General features: G+C 45.7%; 1 protein-coding gene across 1 annotated transcript; it reads left to right on the forward strand.

The window, feature by feature from the left end:
- Nucleotides 1-3,452: 3,452 nt before the first annotated feature.
- HAS2 (hyaluronan synthase 2) lies at nt 3,453-24,489 on the forward strand. Its single transcript, XM_056333327.1, has 4 exons — nt 3,453-4,066; nt 14,162-14,788; nt 19,353-19,454; nt 21,508-24,489. Exons 2-4 carry the CDS (start codon nt 14,162-14,164, stop codon nt 22,435-22,437), a joined length of 1,659 nt encoding a protein of 552 aa, XP_056189302.1. The 5' UTR covers nt 3,453-4,066; the 3' UTR covers nt 22,438-24,489.
- Nucleotides 24,490-25,354: the final 865 nt, after the last annotated feature.

Genomic DNA, 25,354 nt, shown 5'->3' on the forward strand with positions numbered 1-25,354 from the left:
ATCATAAACCAGATTGCTGCCACAAGCAGTTGTCCTGTCTTCTCCCTGCCCAAATTAATTGTTCTTCCTTTTTTGTTGCTCCCTCTCCCCAAACAGCTATTTTCTAACCTAGGTTAGTTCTCCTGCCATGGAGAAAGGGACAGTGAGGAGACAGGAATCAGGAGCCGAAAGCAGGTGGAGGGTGAGAAAGCTGCTTTCCCTGCTACTGTGAGGTAAAAACAGCCACAAAACTCTGGCTTAAACTAGAGGCAGACTTATTGTTTGAGGCAGATCAAGATGCTCGTCTCCATGGCACATCTTAAAGCCATTTTTTCCCTTGGCAGTGACTGAGCACACCTGAAAATCTGACCACTTCCCCAAGTGTCCTGGTTTCAGCTGGGATAGAGGTGGTTTTCTTCTCAGTAGCTGGTGCAGGGCTGTGTTTTGGATTTGTCGTGAGAACAGTGTTGATAACATGCTGATGTTTTTCATTGTTGCCGGGTAATGTTTATACCAAGTCAAAGACTTTTTGGTTCCTTGGGCCCTGCCAGTGAGGGGGTTGTAGGGGCACGGGAAACTGGGAGGGGACACGGCCAGGAAAGCAGACCTGAATTAGCCAAAGATGTATTCCATACCATGGGATGTCGTGCTGAGTATATGAACTGGGGGAAGAAGAAGGAAGGGGGGGACATTTGGCACTATGGCATTTGTCTTCCCAAGTAACTGTTATGCGTGATGGAGCCCTGCTGTCCTGGGGATGGCTGAACACCTGCCTGCCCATGGGAAGCGGTGAATGAATTCCTTGTTTTGTTTTGCTTGTGTGCGCGGCTTTTGCTTTACCTATTAAATTGTTCTTATCTCAACCCTTGAGGTTTACATTCCTTCCTGATTCTCCCCATCCCTCCAGGTGAGGAGGAGTGAGCGAATGGCTGGTGGTGCTTGGTTGCTGCCTGGGGTTAAACTACGACCGTCCTTTTTGACGCCCAGTGTGGGTCTCGGGGCTCGAAGGGTTCGAGATAACAACAGATAATAACTGTTATTGCTGTTTAGCTATTAAAGGACAGGTTTCTGCGCTTACCATGGGGCTTGCTTGCCTCACTGTATATTGGAGTGTAGTGTTCATTAGTGGTTGCTTCTTGCTTTCGCTGCTTGCTGTACTGCTTATCATCTCACTGTGCTATGCCCAGGAACATTTTGATAAGAGCGATGGCGATGCGCCTGGGCTGGCAGATGGCCAGGGCATAGCTGCTGTTTCTGTGCTGCTGTACTGGACAGGCTGGAACTCCAGTGTGAACTCAAGTCAAAGTGACTGTGACCTGTGGATGAGTCCACGTGGGAGCAGGACACCTCAAAGCCCCTGTGGCTGTGAACAAGCCCATGCCCAAGCAAGTATATCTCAGAGCATCTGTGGCCATGGTCATGTCTGTGTCGCAGCAGGTATGACTCTGAAGGAATTGTGGCCCAAGGGCAAGTCCATGCTGGAGAAGGTACACCTCGAAGCACCGGTGGCTGTGCATGAGGTCATGCTGGGGTGCCTCAAAGTGTGTGGTCATGGATAAGCCCACAACAGAGCAGGTACACACCTGGGGGGGAATGCGGCCAGAGATAAGGCCATGCTGGAGCTGATTTACTTCTGAAGGGACTGTGGCTGTGGGTAAGGCCATGCTGGAGCAGGTCTATGGTCATGGCCCATGGATAAAGCCATGCTGGAACAGGTGCACTTTGAAATGACTGTAGCTGTGGAAGACTCTATGCCACAGCAGGTATACCCCTGGAGAGACTGTGGCTTGTAGCTGAGGCTCCACTTGGAGCAGGTACACCCCTAAGGGACTGCAGTCTGTGGATAGGTCCAAGCCAGAGCAGGGGCAAGAGGAGGAGTTAATCGTAATGTTAAACCCTACGGGCTGGTCTGAAGGGACAAGAGGTGGAGATTGTAATGGAAATACCTTTAAATGGTTGTAACCCATGATCTGAGTTTCATGTTATAGGAACGATATAGCAGCAACCACCTGAACCAGTGGACAGGCCTTACAAGAAGCAGCGCAAGTGCAGCAGTGACCTGACCTGAGCTGGCTTTGGTGCCCAGTAACTCCACACAACACACCTCTCCTCTCCTGAGTGACCACTATAAGAGACCGTGTTCATGGACTATATGAACTCAACAGACATTTTGTGAATATTTTATAGACATTTTTACAGGGGTGGTGCATAGACTAGGGGAACGATATCTGTGTATTACATCAAAGGATGGGAAGGGTGATCGTGGTTAATGAGGTACCCAAAGATACCGAGGTACCCAGTTCTAGGTAACCACCAACTTTAAACCATTTATTGCTCATGAGGAGCCCCCAGAGCGCTGCAGATTTTTCCTCCACCGGAAGGTAACGGCGAGGAGTCACCGCCGCGTTTCCCAACGGCGCCTGGACACCGTCCCCTTTGTGGGCTCCACGCCTCCGAGCGGCGACCTTTGTGGTGCTTGAGAAAACAGCACGGAGGAATGAGAAGCTGATATCCCACCCCCTTCTCCCTTTGCATCCTTCCGCGGAGGGTCCCTGCCAGGGCACGGCGAGACCCCGCAGCGCCCAGCCCGGCTCCGCGCACCCGCCCGCGCATCCCGGCCCGGGGTGTTCCCGGGCGCCGCGCTGCTCCTCTCGCCTCAACAGTGCCACCTAGTGCCCTTTCTAGATCACTGCCAGTGGGAACGGGGGCTCGGGAGCGGGGAAATCCGCCTCGGAGGGCAGAGAGGAGTTACAAAGGGAAGGAGCCCGTCCTTGCCGCTGGCGAGCGGCAGGCGGTGAGGGTGTGCTGGTAACTGCTGGTGCCCCTACCTAGCTGTAAACCATCAGTGGAGGGCAGGGTGAGCATTTGTTTGGTTTTTTTGTTTGTTGTTTTTTTTTTTTTAACAACAACAGAACAAAAAACCAAAAAACTAAAAAAAAAAATAAACCCCACAATTTCCCAGTTCTTCAATTGTCCGGTGTGTTTCGTGGCTCATTTTAACGCAAGTGGCATGGGCATTAATGCCAGTGGGAGCTTCCCCAGGTACTTACTACAGCAAATGTTTCCGAGAGTGAATGGGTAAAGCAGGATTGGAAACTGCAAAATTCATCCATTCATAGAGGCAATTCCCTTATTAATAAAAACCAGCAGCAGCAAAAAGTGTCCCAGCCGAATAGTGGCTGTGGGAGGGATGAGTCCCACACCCCAAGCCTAGAGATTCAGGGAGTGGGGAAAGTGGGGGGTTCCCCCTAACTGCGGGGCACGAAGAGGAAATCAGGTGGTGGCAACATGTGCGTGTTGCATTTCTCTGCAAAACTTGCAACTTAGCTAATTGAATCCCTGCCTCTGAACTGGTCCTTGGCTGAGATCATTTCAATGGGCAGGGTTGGTTTCTTTTTTTTTTTTTTCTTCCCTCCTTACAGGAGTTCCCTCCCCTCCTTCTTGCCATCCTCCGCCTATTAAAACAACTCAAGTCTCACTTGTTAAAAGACCCCATAACGTGGAGGAGGCAGAAAAGCAGCAGCAGGAAAGAAAAAGACGTCTGGAAAATATTACCCGTTTGCTGCTGCTGCTGCTGCTGAGAAACCTCATTGAAACAGTTACTCGGCCAGCAAGGCATCACCAAAGAGACTTTATCTGATGCTGTACATCTCTCAAACTTTCAGACGCTGCCTTGCAACTTCACCAGGCTCCTGGCTAGCCGGGTTTGAAACAAGATCTTCAGCTTCGACAACAAGAAACTAATTCCTAATTTATTAATTCTAACTTTTTTTATTATTAATATTATTATTTGGAAGAAAAAAAATCCCACATCTTTGAGCTAGAAACTGAAGCAGAGAAAGACAAATACACGATAATTGTGCAAACACGTGGGAGAAAATGAGTAGGACTGAATAGCCTTAAACAATTTTTTTTATTATTTTCATTTTTAATTATTTTTTATTTCTGAGTGTCTCAACAAGTCCCTGAAAAGTGCGATTTGATCTTTTACCTCAAACTTGGAAACTGTTCAGCGGGAGCAACGGTACGTGAGACCACACAGCTGGCTGGAGCCCCTTTATGACCAAAGGACAGAAGAACAAACAAGGTAGGTGATTTACGATTCCGCTTCTGTCACCTCCAGAGCAGAAGACCCTCTCCTCCCATGGCCATTGCTCGAGGGAGGAAAGCTGGGACCGATTCCCCAGATACGAGCGGGGCTGGGGGAGGATCTTACCGGCTCTATGCTACACCTATTTCGGCAATGAATAGGACCTTCGTGAGGATGAATGAGGTTTTCAGCTTCAACCCCTCCTCCGTGTAATCCGTTTAAGATATCGCTGAGCTTTAAGATTTGGAAGGAAAAAAAAAAAAAGACAACCAAATAACAAAACCAAAAAAAAAACCCCAAACAAACCCACCACAACCAAAACCAACAGCAAACCTAACCTAAAATCACACTAAAACCGAGCAACAGGTTAGGCAGCCGCTCCGCCGAGACCTGCTCCCAGCGCGGGCTGGCTGCACCCCGGCCGCCCTCTGCATCCAGGGCCGGGAGCGGGGACGTGACAGGCGCGGAGGGCGGGACGGGGCTGCGGGGAGGCCGGCGAGGAGGCGGCGGGCGGGAGGAGGAGGAGGACGGGGAGGAGGAGGAGGAGAAGGGCTGGAGTCCCGCCTCGGCGGGGCCAAACCAAACGCGCCCGAGCGGCCCTGCTGCCGCGCTGAGCGGGGCGGGCGGTTTCCCGGGGGAGGGGCGGGCGCGGCGGGGCGGGCTGCCCGCCAGCCCTCAGCGATTGCCCGCCCGAGCCCGAGCGCGGCCCCTCCCCGGCGGGCAGCCCCGGCGGGACCCGCGAGGTCCGGCCGAAGGAGGGTCACGCCGGGGGGGCGAGGGCAGCGCCGCGCAGCCGAGCCCCGCGCACAGCCGCCGCCGGGCGGAGCGCGTCCCGCCCTCCCGTGACGTGGCAGCGCGGGGGATCCCCCGGCGCCCCGCCCAGCCGCTGTGACGTCACCGGCACCGCCCCCATTGGCTGCGGCGCCGGGCCGGGGTTCCCCAGGAGGAGCAGCCCCGGCGGGCGGAGCGCGGAGCAGCGCGGAGCGGGGCCGGGGCGCCGTGCCGTGCCGTGCCGTGCCGTGCCGTGCCGCTCTGCCGGGCGCCGCCCGGGGGTCTCCCCCCCAGCTGCACCCCTCCGTGGGTGGGGGGTGGGTGCCGCAGGCCCTGCCGCTGCATCTGCTCGGGACTCAGCTCCGCCTGGGGCGCGGCCCAGACCCAGCTCCAGGAGCCCTGCCTGGGTCCGTAGCGGTGCCGGCGCGGAGGGGCGGCGAGGACCCTAACGTGGGGGGGATTTCCTTCGAGAGCCGCTCCCAGCGCACGGTGGGCGCTGCCCGCCCCCGCCTCGGGGCCCCGTCACTCCGCGCCCCGAGGCTGCCGCTCTCCCCTTCCCCACGGGCGCTACCCCCGCCCCGCCCCACCCCAAAGGGCGCTCCCCACCCCCCCTTCCCCACGGGTACTACCCCCCCCCCCCTCCCCGGGTGCTCCCCCCGCCACGGGCGCTCCCCCGCGGGCACACGCACGGTTTCACTCCCGCACACGCTGCGGGGGGCGGGGGGGTCCCGGGGGCTCCCTTGGGGTCGGGCAGGTCATTTCATTCCAGGGTGATGAGACGTGGTCGCTTCCCTTGAAAACTGCTCAAAATCCAGCCCCCACCCGGGTGAGAGCAGTTTTGTCACTGGTCTCAATAAAGCCAGGATTTTATTTTATTTCATGCTCTTAAAATCTTTCTTACCCTACATGTAAGCACAAAAAAGCCTGGGAAAAGGTCAGTAGGAAGAGCAGCTCTGCTGGTTTCAGTGGAGTTTCCCATGCTAGCAATGGACTTGGCCTTTCATATTTATGCTGGGGAAGCAAATTTGCTTCATTTTGTGAATATTCAGGTTTAGTGCATAAAGCAGCAAATTACTTCTCCATCCAGTGTAGTGGGACCTGGCTAAGTCAAACAAGATACGGCCTGTGCTTTATAAACAAATTACAAGATAATAAGCTATGAACACCAAATAAATATTTATTTGCTGGATTATGGCATGGGGCAGTCAGTTTTGTGCCAAAAGTGTCCATGGACTCCATAACTAGCAACTAGGAAACATTTCTAAACCAAATTTTTTTTTAACCGCAATGCAAAATATCTGAGTGCAAATATGGTTTACTTCGTGATTTTCTGATTTATTTCTTAAAGCTTTTATCTGGGGCTTTTGGGTTTGGTTGTTTGATTTGGTTCGGTTTGTTGATGGGGTTTTTTGGTGTTTTTTTTTTCTTTTTTTCAATGAATTTAACAACTAGTGTATCACTGTCTACATTAAGGACAAATCCAACCACCAGCTGTAGAATTCATTCCACGTTGGTTACTCAAACCTGTAAGAGACCTAATTTGGGCAGTTTAGTGGGAAACATACATTGAGCAGACGGGATATTCTTGATTTGCTGATCAAAGCCTGTGCATGCAGATACAGTTTGCCATCATTACTAATCCTGTTCTTTATTTTCAATCTAACCCCAAAGTTAATTTTAGTCTTATGTGAGCCCTTTCCAGAAGATCAATGGCATGACAAAATCTGGAAGTGATAAATAACCAAAAGCACCAGATATGGTAACTCTGCTGTAGTAAAGATGTACAGATGTAACATAACTTTCCAGTTTCCTCTCTGCAGGCTGTAAAATAGAAGAGGGAGTCTGGACAGCTATTTTATGCTTGTAATTAATGTGTACCTGGAATCATTTGTACTTCAAAGATGAATGATTTATTTTCCCAACAAAATAAGGCTAATAATGAATCTAAATATTGGTTGAAAAATTGTAACCCTTATTTACTGTTTGTGTATATGTACAGAGTGCTTGTGTATAAGGCCACATACGGTATGTGTCAGCCCATGTGCATGCACACTCACGCATGCACTCAAACACGCTCATGGCATTGAAGCAGCTGCTCTGTTGAAGCCAATGCTGTTCTCACAAGTAAGGAGTGGGATTTCCAAGGCTTGTAAAAGATGGTACTCTTCCTTTGGTTGTATACAAAACAGCCCTGGGTAGCTGCATGCGCTTACGCCCACGTGTGTCAACTTTTATGTTGCCAGCCTCACTGATCTCAGGCATCCTGCTGAGTGACAGTTGCACGTTCATTACAGACAAACCCCTACTGACTGTACCTTCAGGTAAATGTAGGCAAGGAAAATGGGAGGTGGTGTGTTGGGTTTTGTTTGGGTATTTTTTTTAGGAAAAATAGTTATATGGGACCCACCAGTTCTCTAGTTCCATACTACACCAGAAAGAGTAACATTACAAACAGGGGTAACCGCAGCCTTAGGAAGGATTTTGTAGACCTCCAAGAACCTCTTGCTTGGTTATGATTCCCATTTTACAGGTGAGGAAGCTGAGACAAAGAGAGGTGAATTCACTTACCTAAGGTCACCCAGCAGGTGTATGGCAACACTAGGAAGAAAAATCCAAATTGTCTGGGTCCTGGGCCACTTAGATTCCCTAATGTAAGAAATGCAGTGGTTAGGTAATGACCCATCTGACAATCTTCATAAAGGAGATTCATCTCTATAATAAATCTGTCAGATGTATGTGTACATTTTTATCATGAGTACCCCAGAAACAGCAGCTTTGCAGGGGAAGATTTTTTTATTTTACACATGCACTACAGAACTGCAAGATAAATTATCCACTGACTTCCCTTTTCAGCAAAATACTTAAGAGCACTCTTATCTTTAATGACATACTTACATGCTTTGCTGAATCCAAGGCCTCAGCACTAAGGTTCGGAGGACCATGACTAGTAGACATTCAAGAATTCAGCTTCTCTACAGGCACGTAAAAATGAGTCATTTTCAAAGGTTTTCGGTGCTCAGCACTTCTGGTTGCGACAGATTTGCAGACAAGTCTGATGTGCAGATCTCATATGTGAGGTTGGTTTGTATTACCAATTTATTTTGAGTCAGGAGTGTGCCCTCGAAACCAATGCTACAAACACTCCCCTTCCAACGAAATTGTTTGGCTTTGTATCACAAAGTGATCACTGGGCACACAAGCTGGATTCCTCTTGAATATAACTAGTCGCAAGATGTACCCCTGGAACACACTTTTCAGATCCTAATGGGTTGTCAACCCATGGCATCTGACTAAACCTAGTTCAGAGTAAAATATGTATGGAGGGTGGAGTTGGGCCCTCAGCACCAGGTGTTCCTCTCTGCAGATCTGTTCCTGTAGTATTAGACTACTTGCTGATGTGGCGATAGCCCTCAATGTTCGGGGAGAGGCACAGCTCTTTTGAACCTTTAAAGGTGAAGGGGACTGTGGTGAGTTGACCTTGGCTGGATGCCAGGTGCCCACCAAGCCGCTCTATCACTCCCCTCCTTAGGAGGACAGGAGGGAGAAAATAAGATGGGAAAAAAACTCGTAAGTCAAGATAAAGGCAGTTTAATAAAGCAAAAGCAAAGGCCGTGTGCAGAAGCAAAGAAAAACAGAAGTTTTATTCTCTACTTCCCATCAGCAGGTGATGTCCAGCCACTGCCTGGGAAGCAGGGCTTCGGTATGTGTTGCAGTTGCTCCGGAAGACACACATTGTAATAACAAATGCCTCCTGCCCCCTCACCTTTCTCTTAGCTTTTATTGCTGAGCACATGCCATACGCCATAGCGTATGGACTATCCCTTTGGTCACTCTGGGTCAGCTCTCCTGGCTGTGTCCCCTCCCAAGCTCTTGTCCACCCCCAGCCTGCTGGTGAGGGGGGGATGTTGAAGGGACAGCCTTGATACTGTGAGAGCACTGCTCAGCAGTAGCCCAAACAGCGGTGTGTTCTCAGCACCTTCCTAGCTACAAATACAAAGCAAATAGCACTAGGAGGGCTGCTATGGGGAAAATTAACTCCATCTCAGCCAGAACCAATACAAGGATAAAATAAGCACACTTGTGACCGAACCCTTTCTGTTGTCTCCTGGAAAAATACTGACTTTTGCAGTGTAAGGTTTTTTAAAAATGTTTTCAGATGTTTGGAATTAATAAGTGCTAATTCTTTCAAACAGCCTTCCAAATCATTAAGCTTTATGTATGAACTTCCTGTGTCTCCCCCTCTTGCTTTTTCATCTTCTGGGGAAAAGCTAACCAGAAGAACTACGTGGCAATATGTTTTGAGTGTCGTACATGAGAGATGACTTCTGAAACAGATGATGCAGTGAGCTGCATCCCATGTGTGACAAGCAAACCTAACTTCAGTTTGACCTCCCGTCAGTTACTGGTTCCATGTTCTGTATCAGCAAATGCTGGGGACCACCTGATTGCTTCCTTAGTCCTCATAGCACCTACACACACAGTGGCTGTTGCAGAATAAGTGAACAGACTGCAGACAGCATTGATGTGTTCAGACACCAATGCACATAGGTTTTCTGGTTACGTATTTACCCCTATTCTGTTTACTACTCTCTTGATGTATTAGTAACAAATTCAGCTTTTTTTCTCTTTGCCTCCTGACTTTGCAAAGGGATAAACTATCTCCAGATCTTTTTATTCTCAGGGATGCATGAAAGCTGATTAGTAAGCCTATGGATGGACTGTGCTGTATGGATTTGAAGGAAGGAAAAGGTTGTACTTTACCATGGAAGTCAGCAGTGTTCTTTGCTAAGTAAAAACCCAGTCAAAAGCAGGACAGAAGAACCTGCTGAATTTCAGTCAAGTGTCTAGATCTTCTAAAAGTTAGATCTATGTACCTCCATATTTTTCAGAATAGAAAGAACTCAAGCATATTTTGCTATTATTCAGTCTGAGAAAGGAGTGTGATCTCTAGTGTTAAGAGTTAATACCCCAGTCATTATATGTACAGTGTAGGTATCAGTCAACTCTTTGTTAACCTGAAATTTTTAAGGAAAATAATGTTAGAAGACTACAACTTATAGTTATGCCAACAGTTAATAGCAGTGTAGAGTAAGTTCTTCATCATAGGTGTGACCAAAAAAACCCAATAACAATCCTCTTTTTGTGGCTTTATCAGGATGACAAAAGAGACATAATGCCAGAGTTCAGTAGGTGAACTCTGATGTCAAGAACATGGAAGGGTTCGTTTCCCATCCATGTTTTTCCATAGGAGCCTCCAAAGAAAGGCACACATTGCCTCCTCCTGCACACTCGCTACAAGACACATGACTGCTTGGTGAGTCAAAATGTGTCACTGAATCAGCAACAGCCTACATAGCGTTAGGATTTAGCATATGGTTTTCCTATTTCATTTCTACTAGGTGGGCTGGTTAGCCCTGACCAGCTTCATCCATGGAAATAAACAGCTGGAAATTGCTCAGCAGCAGACTTTGGAGCCTCTCTACATACACTCATTTTGGGCTTACAGACCTTTTGCTGGAGGCTGTGTAAAGCTTGTGCTGGGTGCAGCGTTGTAGGGTTAGGTGAAGGTGCCCACAAAGGATTTAGTTTGCCCAAGCTGCAGAGTAGAATTAACAGTCCTGTCTGAGGCTTCCTGGGCAGTACATGGGGGACGGAGGCACCTCCAAAAGAGTCTGACACGGCCAGTGCAATCTTATTGCCCTCTGGAAATGTCCTTCAGGGCTGATGCAAAGCAATGGACCATCTGACTTCTTTCAGTGTTAAAGAGCACTCACTCTTAAAACAAAAGAAAACAAAAAACAAAACAAAACATTGTAGGTACTATCCTCCTCCTGCTGCTTTACAGAACTGGTTAAGAACCTTCCCAGAATGTGTAAGATTCAGATTTGACTCCAGACACAGTGAGGTAACCCACAGACTCAGCTTCTCACCAGGTGAGGAGCTGTGTTTTTCTCCTCACTTCCACACCTATTCCCATGTAGCAGCAGTTCCATTTGTACCTGCAACTACCTTTGTTGATCCAGGAATATGTACTGGCTGCATGTCTTCCACGTGTTGAGCACCTCGTCCCTAGCCTAGGTAGTGTTTTTTTCTTTTTTAAGTGCTGCAATGCATATTCCTCAGGAGAAACTTACTGGGTTAAATCGCTCAAGGAACTGAAGATCCATTAGGCTGAGACCTAAAGAAACTAAGCTACGCTGGTCATACAATGTGTGTATGGTACCCTCCACCCGTTAGTCACCTGTTGAATAGGGTTGTAGTGATGACAACTTTGAATATAAGCAATTACATTTTGCTGAAAGAATATTGCTAGTGCTTAGATTACCAATGAAATGACTGAAAAATAATCGTGGCTTTGAAAGTCAGGGTGGCTGTTTGTCCTTCACTGAGCAATTGATACCTCTTGGCTCAGCATGGCATTATTTTAGGCTTGCAACTGTTAAAACACAGTACTGTATGCTGGTTCTCCGGTAATACTTGATTTTAGCTTTGTGTGAGAAGTTCAGGAATCTTCAGGAATAGATTTCAACTGATGCCTTATGAAGGATGTCCTTTTACATTTCACTCTGTTAGGCCAGGCTAGATACTCATACCAGCGCTGTCTGACCTTACCATCTCCTGTGCAGCTATTCCCTACCCTTGGTGCTGGTATTTGACTCAGCAGTTCATTTTTCGCCCCAGACTTGTACAAACATAATTTCCTTTTAACTTCTTGGCTCAATTATTGGAGAAGGGTGGAGAGTTTTTGGCTTCTTTGCCATTTTTTGGGCACGTTCAAGTCGATAAAGATCAGTTCTGCTGGGCAAGTTATCAATAGTTCACATGCTAAAGCTTGAGAATATTGAGCAACATTTTCCAGACTTTCCCTGAGATTCAGTCAGTTAAAAGACTATACATAAAAACCTCAATTGCACATACAAAGGAGAAAGTTTCTTTGATGAAAGCCAGGAATTTAGATCAAAACACAGTTTATTTTCCCAAGGTTGACAGTGAAAGGATAGGGAAAAAAAATGCTGTTTTATTAAGACCAGAAATCCATTTCTTGATCTTAAAAGACTGGGTTGTTTTTTGTTGGTTGTTTTGGTTTTGGTTTTTTTTTTTGGGTTTTTTTTTTTTTTGCGAGGGAGGGAAGCTGTGCTGTAATGACAAGATCAGAGAATTAATTTCTTTTTTTTTTTCCTTTTTGTGCAAAAAACACTTCTTAGGAAAAGCAATAGCAAATTAATATAAAAGAAGCCTGGTGTAGAACATAGTCAGTCAAGTGTAAATGCTCCAGATCTTAATCTAAATCCTGTGAGCTCTACTCATACAAGTGATCCGTTTATGTCAGCCATATAATTCTTAATGTAAGCAGACTTTAGCCCCTAGTCACTAATAGGAATTTTCTATTTCTGGCAAGAGAAGAGAAGTAGCGGACCCCAAATGGGAAAGCAGAGTACAACTGCACCATTAATCAAACATTTACCTTGATGATTGTGACCTTCAGCGTCCTTAAAGGATTAATAAACACACAGGCTATTTGACTTCAAGGTAATCTAGAGGGGATCCATTACTTAATCTGTTTTCTAAAGCGAGTCTATTTTGGGCACTGAGTTTTAATTCGCCTATAGCAGTGGTAAGCATAAGGTATCTTTTATTCGGCTCCTTTATGACTTCCATTGTGAGAGGCTTTCAGACAGGCCAGAGAGGGGACAGTCCCTTTTGCTGGGGGTGATTAGAGCACCTGTCGGAGCCCAGCCGTAAGTATTCAAGGACGTCCTAGAGATAGGGTCTGATTTCTTTAACAGTGTCTCCAAATATACATTCAAGAGGCTTCCTCCTGTCTTGAAATTTAAGACGCTAAATAGCCAGTGGAAAAAAGCATAGTCTTTGTAACCTCAGACTTTATGCTCGCCTGGTTTATTTTTATTTTGTAAGTGATTCTGTGTTGACTTTTTTTTTTTTTTTTCCAAGTCTGTAACTTTTCGGACAGAAATATAATTGATGACAGCTATGCTGCTGCAACTTGGTAGCATTTTTTCAAGAAAGAGTTAAAGATATATATGATGTAAGAAAGTGCTGTTCCAACTTCAGCTTTGGCCAACAGATGGTGAAATAAACATCAGCAGCAGATGAGCAAGATGATAGCAGCAGGAAAAATATGAATAATAGTTAGAAAACACAAATATTAAGTCCATTACCCTGAGAGGCCCTAATTCAGCAAAACATCCAAGCAGGAGTTTCAGATTCATTGACTTGCAACACACTTGGTGGGTTAGCCTTAAACAGACATTACCTGGTTTATGTTTTTAACGTCAAATGCATCTGTTGGCATAAAACGTTGCCATTAACTTTCCTGTAATTCTGAGAAAGCTGATGCATCAAACGGTTGATGTGACTGTCAACAAAAAGCAGTTAGGTAGCAATATATTCTGCCTGTCTGCCTGCTTAGATCATTTGTCTGAAGAATACCAGAGCAACCTCCATGCCAGCCAGCTCCTGCATACCCAGAGCTTAGGTTGGACAATTTTACGGCCAGGTAACCTAAATATGCAGGAATGCTCAGAATCAGCTGATGTTCTAATGAATTTCTGAGTCCAGGGTGGAGTCTTGGCTCTGTTAAATTAATACGTACTTTTGCCACAGACTTAATCTCAGTCAGGCTTTAGCCCTATACACACATGCTCACACGTCCATATATATCTGTGTACACAAATGTATGAATAATACATTTTTGCAATGGTATTGAGAAGACCTTTTAAAGCAGATGTCTGACTATATAAATATAAATTATAAATATAGTCAGACATCTGTTTAAAACATTATAAATACATTCAGACATCTGCTTTAAGAATGTCTTTCTAATATTTTTGCAAACATAATTGAAGCGACAGAAGTGATTCAGGGTGGGATGCAGTCATGACATGGATGGGGGATGAGGAGAGGCTGCCCAGACATTCAGCTGTTTCACTCACCCATCACCATATGAAGCGAGTGGTGGCCCAAAAGCCCCTTCCCCAACGCCCGCAGGGTAATATGACAGAGTGTCTCATTCAGCAAGCCCAGGATGCCAAAATCTGATCCTGACATAGACAGCACCTTCTGTGAGGACATTACAAATAGTAGAAAACACCCCTGGTACATTAAGTGTGTTTGAATCTTACCCTACATGGAGAAAGCACTGCAAAGGGATCTTAGGTTGAGCAAGGTGGTGCAGTAAGCCCATGAGCACAGGGTGTAATCTGTTCGTGCTGAGCTCTGTGTTGTAGCCATGTGCACCCCTTACGAGTTCTTACATCAGCAAGTGGTGGATCTGCTAATGGTTTCCATACTTCTTTGCAGATGTATTGTGAGAGGTTTATATGTATCCTGAGAATACTTGGAACCACACTCTTTGGGGTGTCCCTCCTGCTGGGAATCACCGCTGCTTACATTGTGGGCTACCAGTTCATCCAAACAGACAACTACTACTTCTCCTTTGGACTCTATGGTGCTATCCTGGCATCACATCTCATCATCCAAAGCCTGTTTGCCTTTCTAGAGCACAGGAAAATGAAGCGGTCACTAGAGACTCCAATCAAGCTGAACAAAACAGTTGCCCTTTGTATTGCTGCCTATCAAGAGGATCCTGACTACTTAAGAAAATGTTTACTTTCTGTGAAACGATTGACCTACCCTGGAATTAAAGTTGTTATGGTCATTGATGGGAACTCGGAAGATGACGTTTACATGATGGACATTTTTACTGAAATCATGGGTAGGGACAAATCTGCCACTTATATCTGGAATAATAACTTCCACGACAAAGGTCCGGGTGAGACGGAGGAGTCCCACAGAGAGAGCATGCAACATGTATCTCAGCTGGTCCTGTCCAACAAAAGTGTTTGCATCATGCAGAAATGGGGTGGAAAAAGAGAAGTAATGTACACAGCATTCAAAGCACTGGGGAGAAGCGTGGATTATGTACAGGTAGGTATTAGAGCGCTAGGTCAGTGCCAATTCAAACACACTTTGAAAGAAAGCAGCTTTTGTATATTTTGTACAGCATGTTAGAGGCCATCCTAGTCCCTGATGAACACAGTGCTCCTTTCAGTCTGTTTGGAAACAGCTTGACCGTTAAAAGTGTATTTTGCTACCTTTTAAAATGGTCAGTCTATCTGTGAATATGTTAAATCTGTGCACCAGCTACTGGAGAAAACTGAAATCCTTCCCCAGACTTCAGTACTGCCCCTTCATCCAAATGGTTTTGCTCCAGACAAAGCCAGTGGCCTCCTGAAGACCCCATCTCTGCTCCTGTAGGTCAAGGTCTCAGGTAAGGTTTGATTTTGTGAGGTTGTTAGCAGCCCCGTATGCAAGCAGACAGATAGGTATTTGCTGGCACTAGGGAATATCTCGGAGCAGTGGTGGAGTCTGTAAAAAAGACAGCGATATTTTAAAGCCTTCAAAGGCCACGTGGAGTATCCAATAAAAGGGTCAATGTGCAGCCTTGAAAAAGAGGTTTCTTCAGCTAAAGCCTGAAGGAGCTTTTCCTTCATCACTTACAGCTGCATTACCTCACTCACCGCGACTTGGCCTTTAAAGCCCTTATGACACTATTCACTTAAGAATGAATTAGGCTGGGTCCTCTTTCCCTGTTTCCAAAGCAGCAGAGACACATTTCTTTCCAGCTGCCTTGGAGCCTGTGAAAGATTTCCTATGTTTTTGCCGTACACATGGAAGTACTCCTCTCTCCTGCAAACAGCCCTGCCGACCACGGGAAGGGGAAGAGGTTGTGCATGGAGGAAGGTGGGTGGGACCAGAGTCTCTGGCTGGACACTGAGGATCCTTCCTTGTCGATCAAGGCCAGCAAGGCTTGACTGATACCACTGAACACGAGATGACATTCCTAATTAAGCACCCTCTGCCCTTCCCACCTTCTCTCTCAGAGCATCCAATGGTCTCCTCCGGTGGAGCAGCAGCTCCCCGTGAGATGCTGTCTGCTCTCAGGGCAGCTGCATGGCTGAGCCATGTGTGTTTCTGAGGTCCGTGCCCAGCCTTTGTGCGTCTGTGTGCATGCATGCTCCTCACAGCCCAGCATCCATGGGCACAGAGTCCAAGGGACACAGAGAGGCTGCCAGTAGCTGGGCTGAGAGCTGCGAGTCTTCCACATACGGGAGTGGCAGAAACTGAGGAGTGCCAGGAACCACCCTGTTACTGGAGCTGGGAGAGTAAGTCAAAGATTTAAACCCCATCCCCTACCACTTCCAAAACTGAAACTGATTTATTATCTGAAAACAATGGGCTTAAGCTCTTCATTGTCCGCACTTTGATTCTGTGCTGTGAGGGACTACGATGGGATAAAAATGCTGGTTTTCTTTATTAGCATGGTTTTATAATCACTTCACACAGAAGGATCAGATTGCAGAGAGAGAAGGAAACAGATTCATTGCAAGTTTCCTCCCTCAGTCCAGCTCTTGCATTTGTTCAGGGAACCTGGAAAAAGTGTTTCTATTTCAACAGTCATAGCATAAACTGAGAAAATGGAAGAGAGGTTTCTGGTCTTTCAGTCAATTAACACTCCTGACCTGGCTCAGAAGTCCTAAGGGATGTGTCAGGGTCTGTAATGCTGCTGCAAGCAGCCACCAAAGGCTGCAGTAATGATTGATGCCAGAGTCACATCTCTGGTCACGTCTATATTAGAAATGCAGCACCTTGGTGACCCTGGCTACTACAAAGTCGTGATGCAATGCAGCTAAAATGCAGCTCTGTTTTACAAATGATTGAAGGTTGAGATATCTGAAACGGTTCTTTGGGGCTACCCAGAGTAAATTACTTTAAACAGGCCTGATATTTTACGGGCTGAACAACATACATAGATGATCAAGCACTTAAAAAAGTGGACCAGTCAGCAACATTGCCCACCAGTCAGCACCATTGCCCACCCTTGAAACTGTAGGCCTTATGTTTTTTAAAGACACCTCGGGGTTGTGGACAGGCGATCATAAGCATTCAGACCAAAGCAGATATCAGGCTGTTGTTCATTGATGGCATCTCATTAAACACTTGAAACTGCTGTGAGGGCTTATATCCATCCTGGAAGAGGTTTGGAGGGTGCAAGCAATCTGGTTAAACTGGCAGGTATCGTATGTGCAGAGATGGTCAGGGCGGCCAGGGTGCAATTCAACTTGGCTTGGTGGAGGTACCTGTGTGGACAGTCCAGTGCAGCCTGAACTTCTCAGAGCAGCTTGGATAAACTGCCACTGGTTATAATGAGTAGCTGAACAGCTCGCTTAAGGTTGCATCCCTTTCATGCAACCCTGTGAACCAAGACAGTAATTTCTAGGTCATTCAGCCCTTCTGTTGAAAGACAGCAAATTGACTTTTGGGCTGTGCTAGGCCACCCCAGCTGGGCAGACCTCAGTGTGTTTTATTTGGGTCCCTAAGTGACTGCCTTTCTCTGGCCATGTCCTCTTTTCACCTGCAAAAACCTCATCCAGATGGAAAATGCTGGCTTGTTTGCCCCAGAAACCCAGACATGTCCACTGTGCTGGCATGCCCAGGACACGTGCTGGTAATTTGTAAATAAATCCAGTGTTTTCAGGATTTCTCATGTCACAATAGTGATTGTTGCTTATGGGCCGTTCTTTCTGCTATAGATAAATGCATCTGATGGGGTGGGGGCCACTCAGCCACAGAAGTGACAGGCACTGGAGGGAAAGCAGAGGGGCTGGGGAAGGAACTGATCCCAACCCACCACTCATGATCACAAGAAACAGGATGAGTATCACTGCCTGAGCCCTGGGTACTCAGCAAACTATAGATTCCCTTTGCAAAACACTCAGCAACAGGTCTGTCCAGGAAGCCCCAGATAAAAACATACGCATCCTGTCCCCTTGTCAGCAGAATTGTTTTGCTCCCTTTCTATCACCGAATGCTGTTGCCGGTGATAGCTTTCCACTTAAGCTGGAGGTCCACCTTGGCCAGGTTCCAAGGATGCTCCTTGGGATAAGTCCTTTGAGGAAAGGAGCTGGATGCATTAAGTTAGTGGGAACTGGAGATGCTTGTAGCTTTTCTTCTGACAGAAATATAAGAGCTTTCATCACCTTTCTCCTCTCGCCCCCCTCTGAATGAGCATGGGAGGGAGCATATTGGCAGACTCTCAGCTGCATCCCAAGCTATGCAGCCCAGCTATCCTGGGTAACCTCCCTGCTCGAGTCTGGTCTGCAGCAGAGCCCTGAAATGCTCTCCTCCCCTTTCACAGACCAGACATGAAGGTTTCCACTCCCCTGGAGTGAAGGAGCTTTGGCTGAATTGAAAGGATGGATGGAAGGACACCAAAATTAGGATATGCAATACGAAGTCTCACCAGAATCTGACTTAATATGTTGTTCATGCAGAGCTACTGACTTTTGCCCCTACCTTCCCCATCTGAAATCAGAGGAATGCGACATGGGAATGAACTGGAAGCAGTATGAGACTTTGTAGGGCAGGATTCAGTCAGCCAGAAGGGTGTTTCTAGGACAGCCTCCTCTGCTCTAGCTTCTGGGCATTTGCAAAATGAGTTTATACACAATGGGGACAGCACTTTCAGCAGCAGCAGCTGCAACAAGGAGACACCCGCTTGTTTTAAACAGGCTGCAGCCCACGTCATTCTCCTCCCAGCAAACGATGGCAAGGCCAGCTGTCTCAGACTGGACAGCCTGTCTAATCCCTCCTCCTACTCTCCAGGGGAAAGCCAATTCCTAATGTACACAGCGTTTAGTTGACTAGGAGTGTCTGTGTGGCTGAAACGCCTTGTGTGTGTCATCTATTTCTGCCCCAGTCTCATGGAGTGCTGCACTTCAGGACTCACTCCTTCTGGCCTTACATATTTTATCTAAGGATGCCAGAGGAAAATAGCAAATAATTTCTATATATCAAATGTCAAATCCCTGCACTACTAATAACACACCATGCATCTAAAAGTAAAAATGTGTTTGTTCTGGAATCCAAAATACATATCTCACATGAATTGCTAAAGCCTTCTGTGAGTGAAATAACTATTAGGTTTCTTCCCAGACTCTTAGCTGACTTTTCCTGTTTTATAATCAGTATCTGGAATTTAACTCCTCGCTCCTTCCCTCATATGGCAGTGGGAAACATTTGACCAGGGTGCTCCAACCATGCAGCCGACACAGGGAAACCCTATGTCAGGGCTCAGCAGGAATCTGCCACGCACCCACAAACATTGTCCTGCTCTCTAGTGCCCCAGCTCTGAGAGCATATCTTACTTGAAGAAGCCAGCCCAGTGTGCCAGTAAAACTAATAGCACTGACACAGAAGAGAGGTTTGTTTGTGTGCACAGCTCTGAAAAGCACAGTTTCATTCAGCACCACTGCTTGCTGCCTGACACAAATGGCCTTTAACAGAAGTATCAATGCAGACTCCAAAGTGAGGTTTAATCGCATTTAGGAGAACATGCGTTTAGAATCACCACAGTCACTTGCATGATCTTTATTTTCTCCTCTAGTGTACTCCTTAATCCATTTTTGTTCTTCTTTTGTCTTACTTGTAGGTCTGTGATTCAGATACAATGCTTGATCCAGCCTCATCAGTGGAGATGGTAAAGGTTTTAGAAGAAGATCCAATGGTTGGAGGAGTTGGAGGTGATGTGCAGGTGAGTGCGACAATTTTCAGATTAACAGAGGGTTTTTGCACTGCACCAGATTTCCCTGCCTGGAACAGTGTTGCATATACTGTGATACCACGATTGAGGCATTTGTGATACCTTAACCTTCCTGTGTGTTGAACAGAAACTTATTCTTGGATGTGAACACTGTATGATTTTAACACCTATAGAAAGCAAGCAAATATTATTTTTCCCCATATACCTGAAAAGTGGCATTGTCAGGACTGTTGTGGCATCTTTGAGGCTCTGGGTATAACTGCTTGTCAGGGTACCAAAGAAAAGCTATAGGGAAGAAGGGAATTGAGAACAGGTCTCTCAAAGTCAAGTCTAGCACCCCAAGCACTTTAATTTTGTTCCTACTGGCAGACGAGATTTTTAGGAATAAAAACCTTTTTGAAATGCAGCACACCTATGCACTCTGTGTATTGTTGGGTTTCCTCTGCTTCTCTGTCAGGCATAACAACAGAAAGCCCCCAAGTCAGCCCAGGTCCTCTTCTGTCAGGATTTCCAGCATCGCCAAGTTTGGCTGACAGCTACAGTGGAAGCCTGTGCGTTCCTTTTGACACAAGTGCTTCTGCTACAATTTATAAAGAAAAAATGCATATGAAAATTTCAGTTCACCTTAGGATTGGTCCTCTGTACTCACTTGATCTTTTATGTGAGACAGAGGCGAAAGGGCCATCTATATGGGCAATCACTTACTGATGAACACCCCAGTAGTCAGAAGTATTTCAGGCATGTGTCTCTTAACTGCAGAAATTAAGATTCCCACAGAAGCCTGAATGTCTCTGTGGCTCTGAACTGACCACGAACCAGGCGTCACGCTCACCCTACACATGTGAGATGCCGGGCATGTGTGAGTACAACTGGAGGGGGACAGTATGGGTTCAGCTATGGCAGTGAAGGTTCATAAGCATCTGCAGAGAGATGTGGGAAGGACATGTGTCCTCTGGGAGGAATGAAAGCTCTGGGACTTTTTTTTCCCCCGATTCACTTTCCAGCATACCTAAACACATTTGAGCCAGGCTTAAGCTTATCCCTGAGCCCTGCTGCTTCTGAAATGTTTTGGAATTAAACTGAAGCAGAAACCAAGTTGGCCCTTGGCCTTCAAACCTGACAGGAATTAGGGCCATCAGAGCAAAAGACTGTTTTTTTCTAGTTGCAGGAAAATGCTTTCTAATTGTAAAGGCCACAGATTGCCCTGGCAATCCTCACACTGAGAAGATACAGGTGCAGACCTGGCACAGCCACCCTGCTACACATTTCCTTGCCACATTCCCCAGCACAAGGTGTGTGCTTAGAACCTGGATGTGATGGCATGGACTCGGGCATCTGCACATGCTCATACCTCCATTGAGTGTGCAGACTCCTAGACTATGTCTATGTTGTATTTTAAGTGTAGGACTGAGCTTCAGGTGAGCTTTGGGGCATAGAGAAGGGAGAGACTGAGACCTTTATGCAGGCCAAGGCAAGACTCTACTGGAGTATCACAACATTCCTTGGGGCAACATAACAGGGCTGGTACTGCAGAGACAGATCAGAACAGGTTGTTCCTCAGAGGGTCTAACGTCAGATGTGGGGACATAGTCCAGGGCCAAAAATCTATGGCCAGCCTTATGATACCAAAAGTATAGGCCAAAGACCATGTACTCAGCCTTTCTCATGCTCCAACATAGCTTTAGCGGGACTGGAAGAAGTCATGTGAGCCCTGGAGGTGTGTGTGGGGGGCAGAGCAGGTCCTTAACTGGGGGTGAAGGGAAGAATGATCCAGAAAAGAAGTTTCTTGGTGGATAACAGGAAAGGTTGCAGGGAAGAAGAGAACATTTTGCTGGAACAGGCTTTTGAAGGCTTCATCTCGCCCCTCCTGTCAATGTCCTGGACTGTACAGTAAACTCCTGGATTTGCCATGAGTTGGACACAGGAGTGAGGTTCCCCCTGTGTTTCGGCTAATGGTACTCTAGTCTCTGCAAATTATTGATGCAATGTGCATATTTTCTGTCTCAAGAGCTCATCTAAAATGGAAACTTTTTTAATTTTGCAGATTTTGAACAAATACGATTCCTGGATCTCCTTTCTGAGCAGCGTGAGATACTGGATGGCATTTAACATAGAAAGAGCCTGTCAGTCTTATTTCGGCTGTGTACAGTGCATCAGCGGACCTCTGGGAATGTACAGAAACTCTTTACTCCATGAATTTGTGGAAGATTGGTACAACCAAGAATTTATGGGCTCCCAGTGCAGCTTTGGAGATGACAGGCATCTAACTAACAGAGTGCTAAGTCTGGGCTATGCAACAAAATACACAGCTCGATCCAAGTGCCTTACCGAAACACCGGTAGAGTATCTCAGGTGGCTGAATCAGCAGACCCGCTGGAGTAAATCGTACTTTAGAGAGTGGCTTTATAATGCAATGTGGTTCCACAAGCACCATTTGTGGATGACCTATGAAGCTGTAATCACTGGATTCTTTCCTTTCTTCCTTATCGCCACAGTCATTCAGCTCTTCTACAGGGGAAAAATCTGGAACATCCTCCTCTTCTTGTTGACAGTTCAGTTAGTGGGCCTGATAAAGTCTTCCTTTGCCAGCTTCCTTAGGGGCAACATTGTCATGGTTTTCATGTCGCTCTACTCGGTGTTGTACATGTCAAGTTTACTGCCAGCAAAGATGTTTGCAATTGCCACGATAAACAAAGCCGGGTGGGGCACGTCAGGAAGAAAAACCATTGTAGTTAATTTTATAGGACTCATTCCAGTCTCCATTTGGTTTACAATCCTCCTAGGTGGCGTGATTTTCACTATCTACAAGGAATCAAAAAAGCCATTTTCTGAGTCAAAACAGACAGTTCTCATCATCGGCACAATACTCTATGCATGTTACTGGGTAATGCTTTTGACTTTGTACTTGGTTCTTATCACCAAATGTGGCAGGCGGAAGAAAGAGCCACACTATGACATGGTGCTAGACGTATGATGTTTCCATGGGAAGTTACCCAGAGAGTTGTAAAGCAACCCAACGACCTTGTAGTATCTGTGGCATCAGACGAATGTTGCCAAGGGAAATGGATCATTGCTGCTGGGAATAGGACATTGATATTCCTCTGGGTTCATTTTCATCCTGCCAAAGTAAGAAAAAAAAAACAATAACAATTTTTTTTTTTCCCAAGGGGGGGAAGACCAAACCACACAGTTTCGACCTGTTCGCAAGAAAATGGGAGAAATTCTATGTTTATGCACTTTTTTATTGTGCATACGCCTGACAGTGTTACATTCTATATACCTCACTGGTCATGCTTATGTGTGTGGACAGGAAGGAAAGGAGTCTGGAGACTCAAGAAAAGGATCTTACAACCCCTTGCAACCTAATTTATGAACTTCTCTTTTTTTATAGTTCTGTTTATAGGAAGGGTCTTTTGTGTTAGGCTGCCAAATGTAATGCCAAAGGTAAATTTTAAGAGGCCATTGGCTGAGCTGTATTTTTATATTATTGTATTATTTGTGTGTGTGTATTTTTAAGCCAACTTTTTTTTTAAATTACATATTTCATATTTTACTATCTGCCAAAAAAAGCTGCCTCCCCAACATTTTGTTCTTTAGCCTTTTTTAATACATTTGGGGGAAAAAAATCATACTTTCTCCTCCCAAATTTGTGCTGAATTCATATTGTTCACAACAGAAAGAATTAAAAGTCTTTCTGCATTTTTGCAATTGATGAATGGTTATTTCTGTGAAAAAGCATTTAAATGTGCTCTTTGAAGACATTTATTAGGAAAGGCCCAACATTGTCAGTTTTTGAATACAAGCATATTTGTGCGTAAACAAGGCCAAAGGGGTACATAATGTGCAATTTGGGGTTTTGTTTTGGATAACATTGTAAAAGGGAAATTTTCTTCTCTGCTGAGAGCATAATATCTCTGGCATGCACAATAGCCACAAGGCAAGACAGGCCTCCCTGCCATTGGAATAGACATTGCCATAGGAAAACTCCCACTGGTTTTATATGGGACATGAGGAGTCAAAAATGTCTGATCTGGAGAAATATTGGACACCAAAAACTACTATTGACTTCACTGATGGTCATAATTGTTCATAATCTGCTAGTACCGAGAAGATAGTTCAGATTTCTGAGTTTAAAAAAGAAAAATAGATAGAAGGAAAACTTGTCAACACTTCAAAATGTAGGGTGTCTTACTGTAAAGCTTCTGCAGTGCCCTTCATACAGTTTACAGAAAATACAGATATCAGCTTCTCTGACATCCAGTGTAATACAGACCCCAGTACTGAGCTCAGTAATTTGTGTTTGACTAAAGCATATCTACCAGAAAAGAAGCCAATTTTTTATCAGAAAACATCAAGCCTTAGCAAATCAGTCACTTCTTTGGTGCCTAACAATCAGTCTTGGACATTTACTTTGGACCATGGTTTTGAGAAATAATATTCAGGACTAAATTCTGCAGTCCTTCACCAGCCAAAGGAATGTGGCATTGAGCCCTAATATACTTTATAAAGAGCAACAGAAAGCCAGCTGCATACAGATACATGCCCTTTTTAGATTCTGGTATTAAAAGCACTGTGGTAAAGCAGAAATCAGCATATGATGCTTAAAGAACTTAGAAGCATTTTCAGCTTCTCTTTTTTATGCAGACATTAATAGACTCTGCTGTAGAATGAACTGCACACACACTACCTTATTTGTCTGATTATCTTGAGGTACATGATTGCTTGAAAGTTATACTAATATTATGTTAATGATTGGAGAGTTGATTCATGTTGATTACAAAATAGAACAGTATTAAAAACAGCAAAAGAAACAGTAAAAATGAAAAAAAAAACTTGACTATGCCTTTTAACTATTTATGATGTAAGTTAAAGCTTGGGTTAACATTCAAATGTCAAATAAATCCTCTCATTCTATAAAAAGATTGAATTAATTGCCTGTATTTATTCTAGCAATTATTCAATGTACTTCCAATATAGGTTGTATAGTATAATTGTTACTTTCATAAATAAAATATTTTTGATAAGATTATGACTAATTCATGGTATTTCTGATGAGCACTTCTGCTTTGAAGCCATCAGTCTGCATGGTTTGAAGGTCATTTTTATCATGTCACCAACCTGATTTCCAAGTAGGAATGTGCCATGGTGCAGCGGAGCACCTGGAGAGTGCGTGCCTGGAGGACCCAGGGACTGATCCCTGGGTTGAAAATGGCAGCCCAATATTTGGACGACACTCAGAGTCTCTGCCTGCCTCTGCCAACAGCTGCTAGATGATTTCAGTCCAAACACTTCCTTTTTTCCTCAGCTTCCTGGTTTGTAAAAGAGGAATAGCAATCCAACATCCTTCCGGGAAGCACTTTGAAGTTTATGGCCAAAGTACTTCAGATGAGAGCTGATAGTTTCCAGCCCTCCCGTCCACTGGAAGTTACTACCCTCCATAGCTGAGGAAGCAGAGGAGAACATGTGCGTGGCCTTCTGCTGCTCCTTGTTCATGATATTTTTCAAGCCCACTTTGCCCTGACACAGCTGAAGTGCGTGTATTTGTATTCTGTTGCTGAAGGTTACGGGCAGCAGCCACTGGCACAGGGATGGCATGAGCAGGGGTGCAAAGCGACGTCTCATGTCTCTCAGACCATGACAGGCTTGTCACAGGACAATCACTTAGGAGACTGCTTCTCAGCACTCAGTACTTGTTAGCCTATGTCTGGATACTGTGCCCTGTTTTGAGTTCCCCAGTACAAGGCAGTCATTGCTAAACTGGGCAAGTTCAGCACAGGGCCAGTGTGATGGTTTGGGCTGAAGCAGAAGGGCTGAGAGAGCTGGGGATGATTAGGCTGGAGAAGGGATGGCTTTGGCTGGAGGACACCTAAGGTCACCTCCAATACCTATAG

This window comes from Falco biarmicus, chromosome 3, assembly GCF_023638135.1.
Source record: "Falco biarmicus isolate bFalBia1 chromosome 3, bFalBia1.pri, whole genome shotgun sequence".
NCBI classification, from domain to species: Eukaryota; Metazoa; Chordata; class Aves; order Falconiformes; family Falconidae; genus Falco; species Falco biarmicus.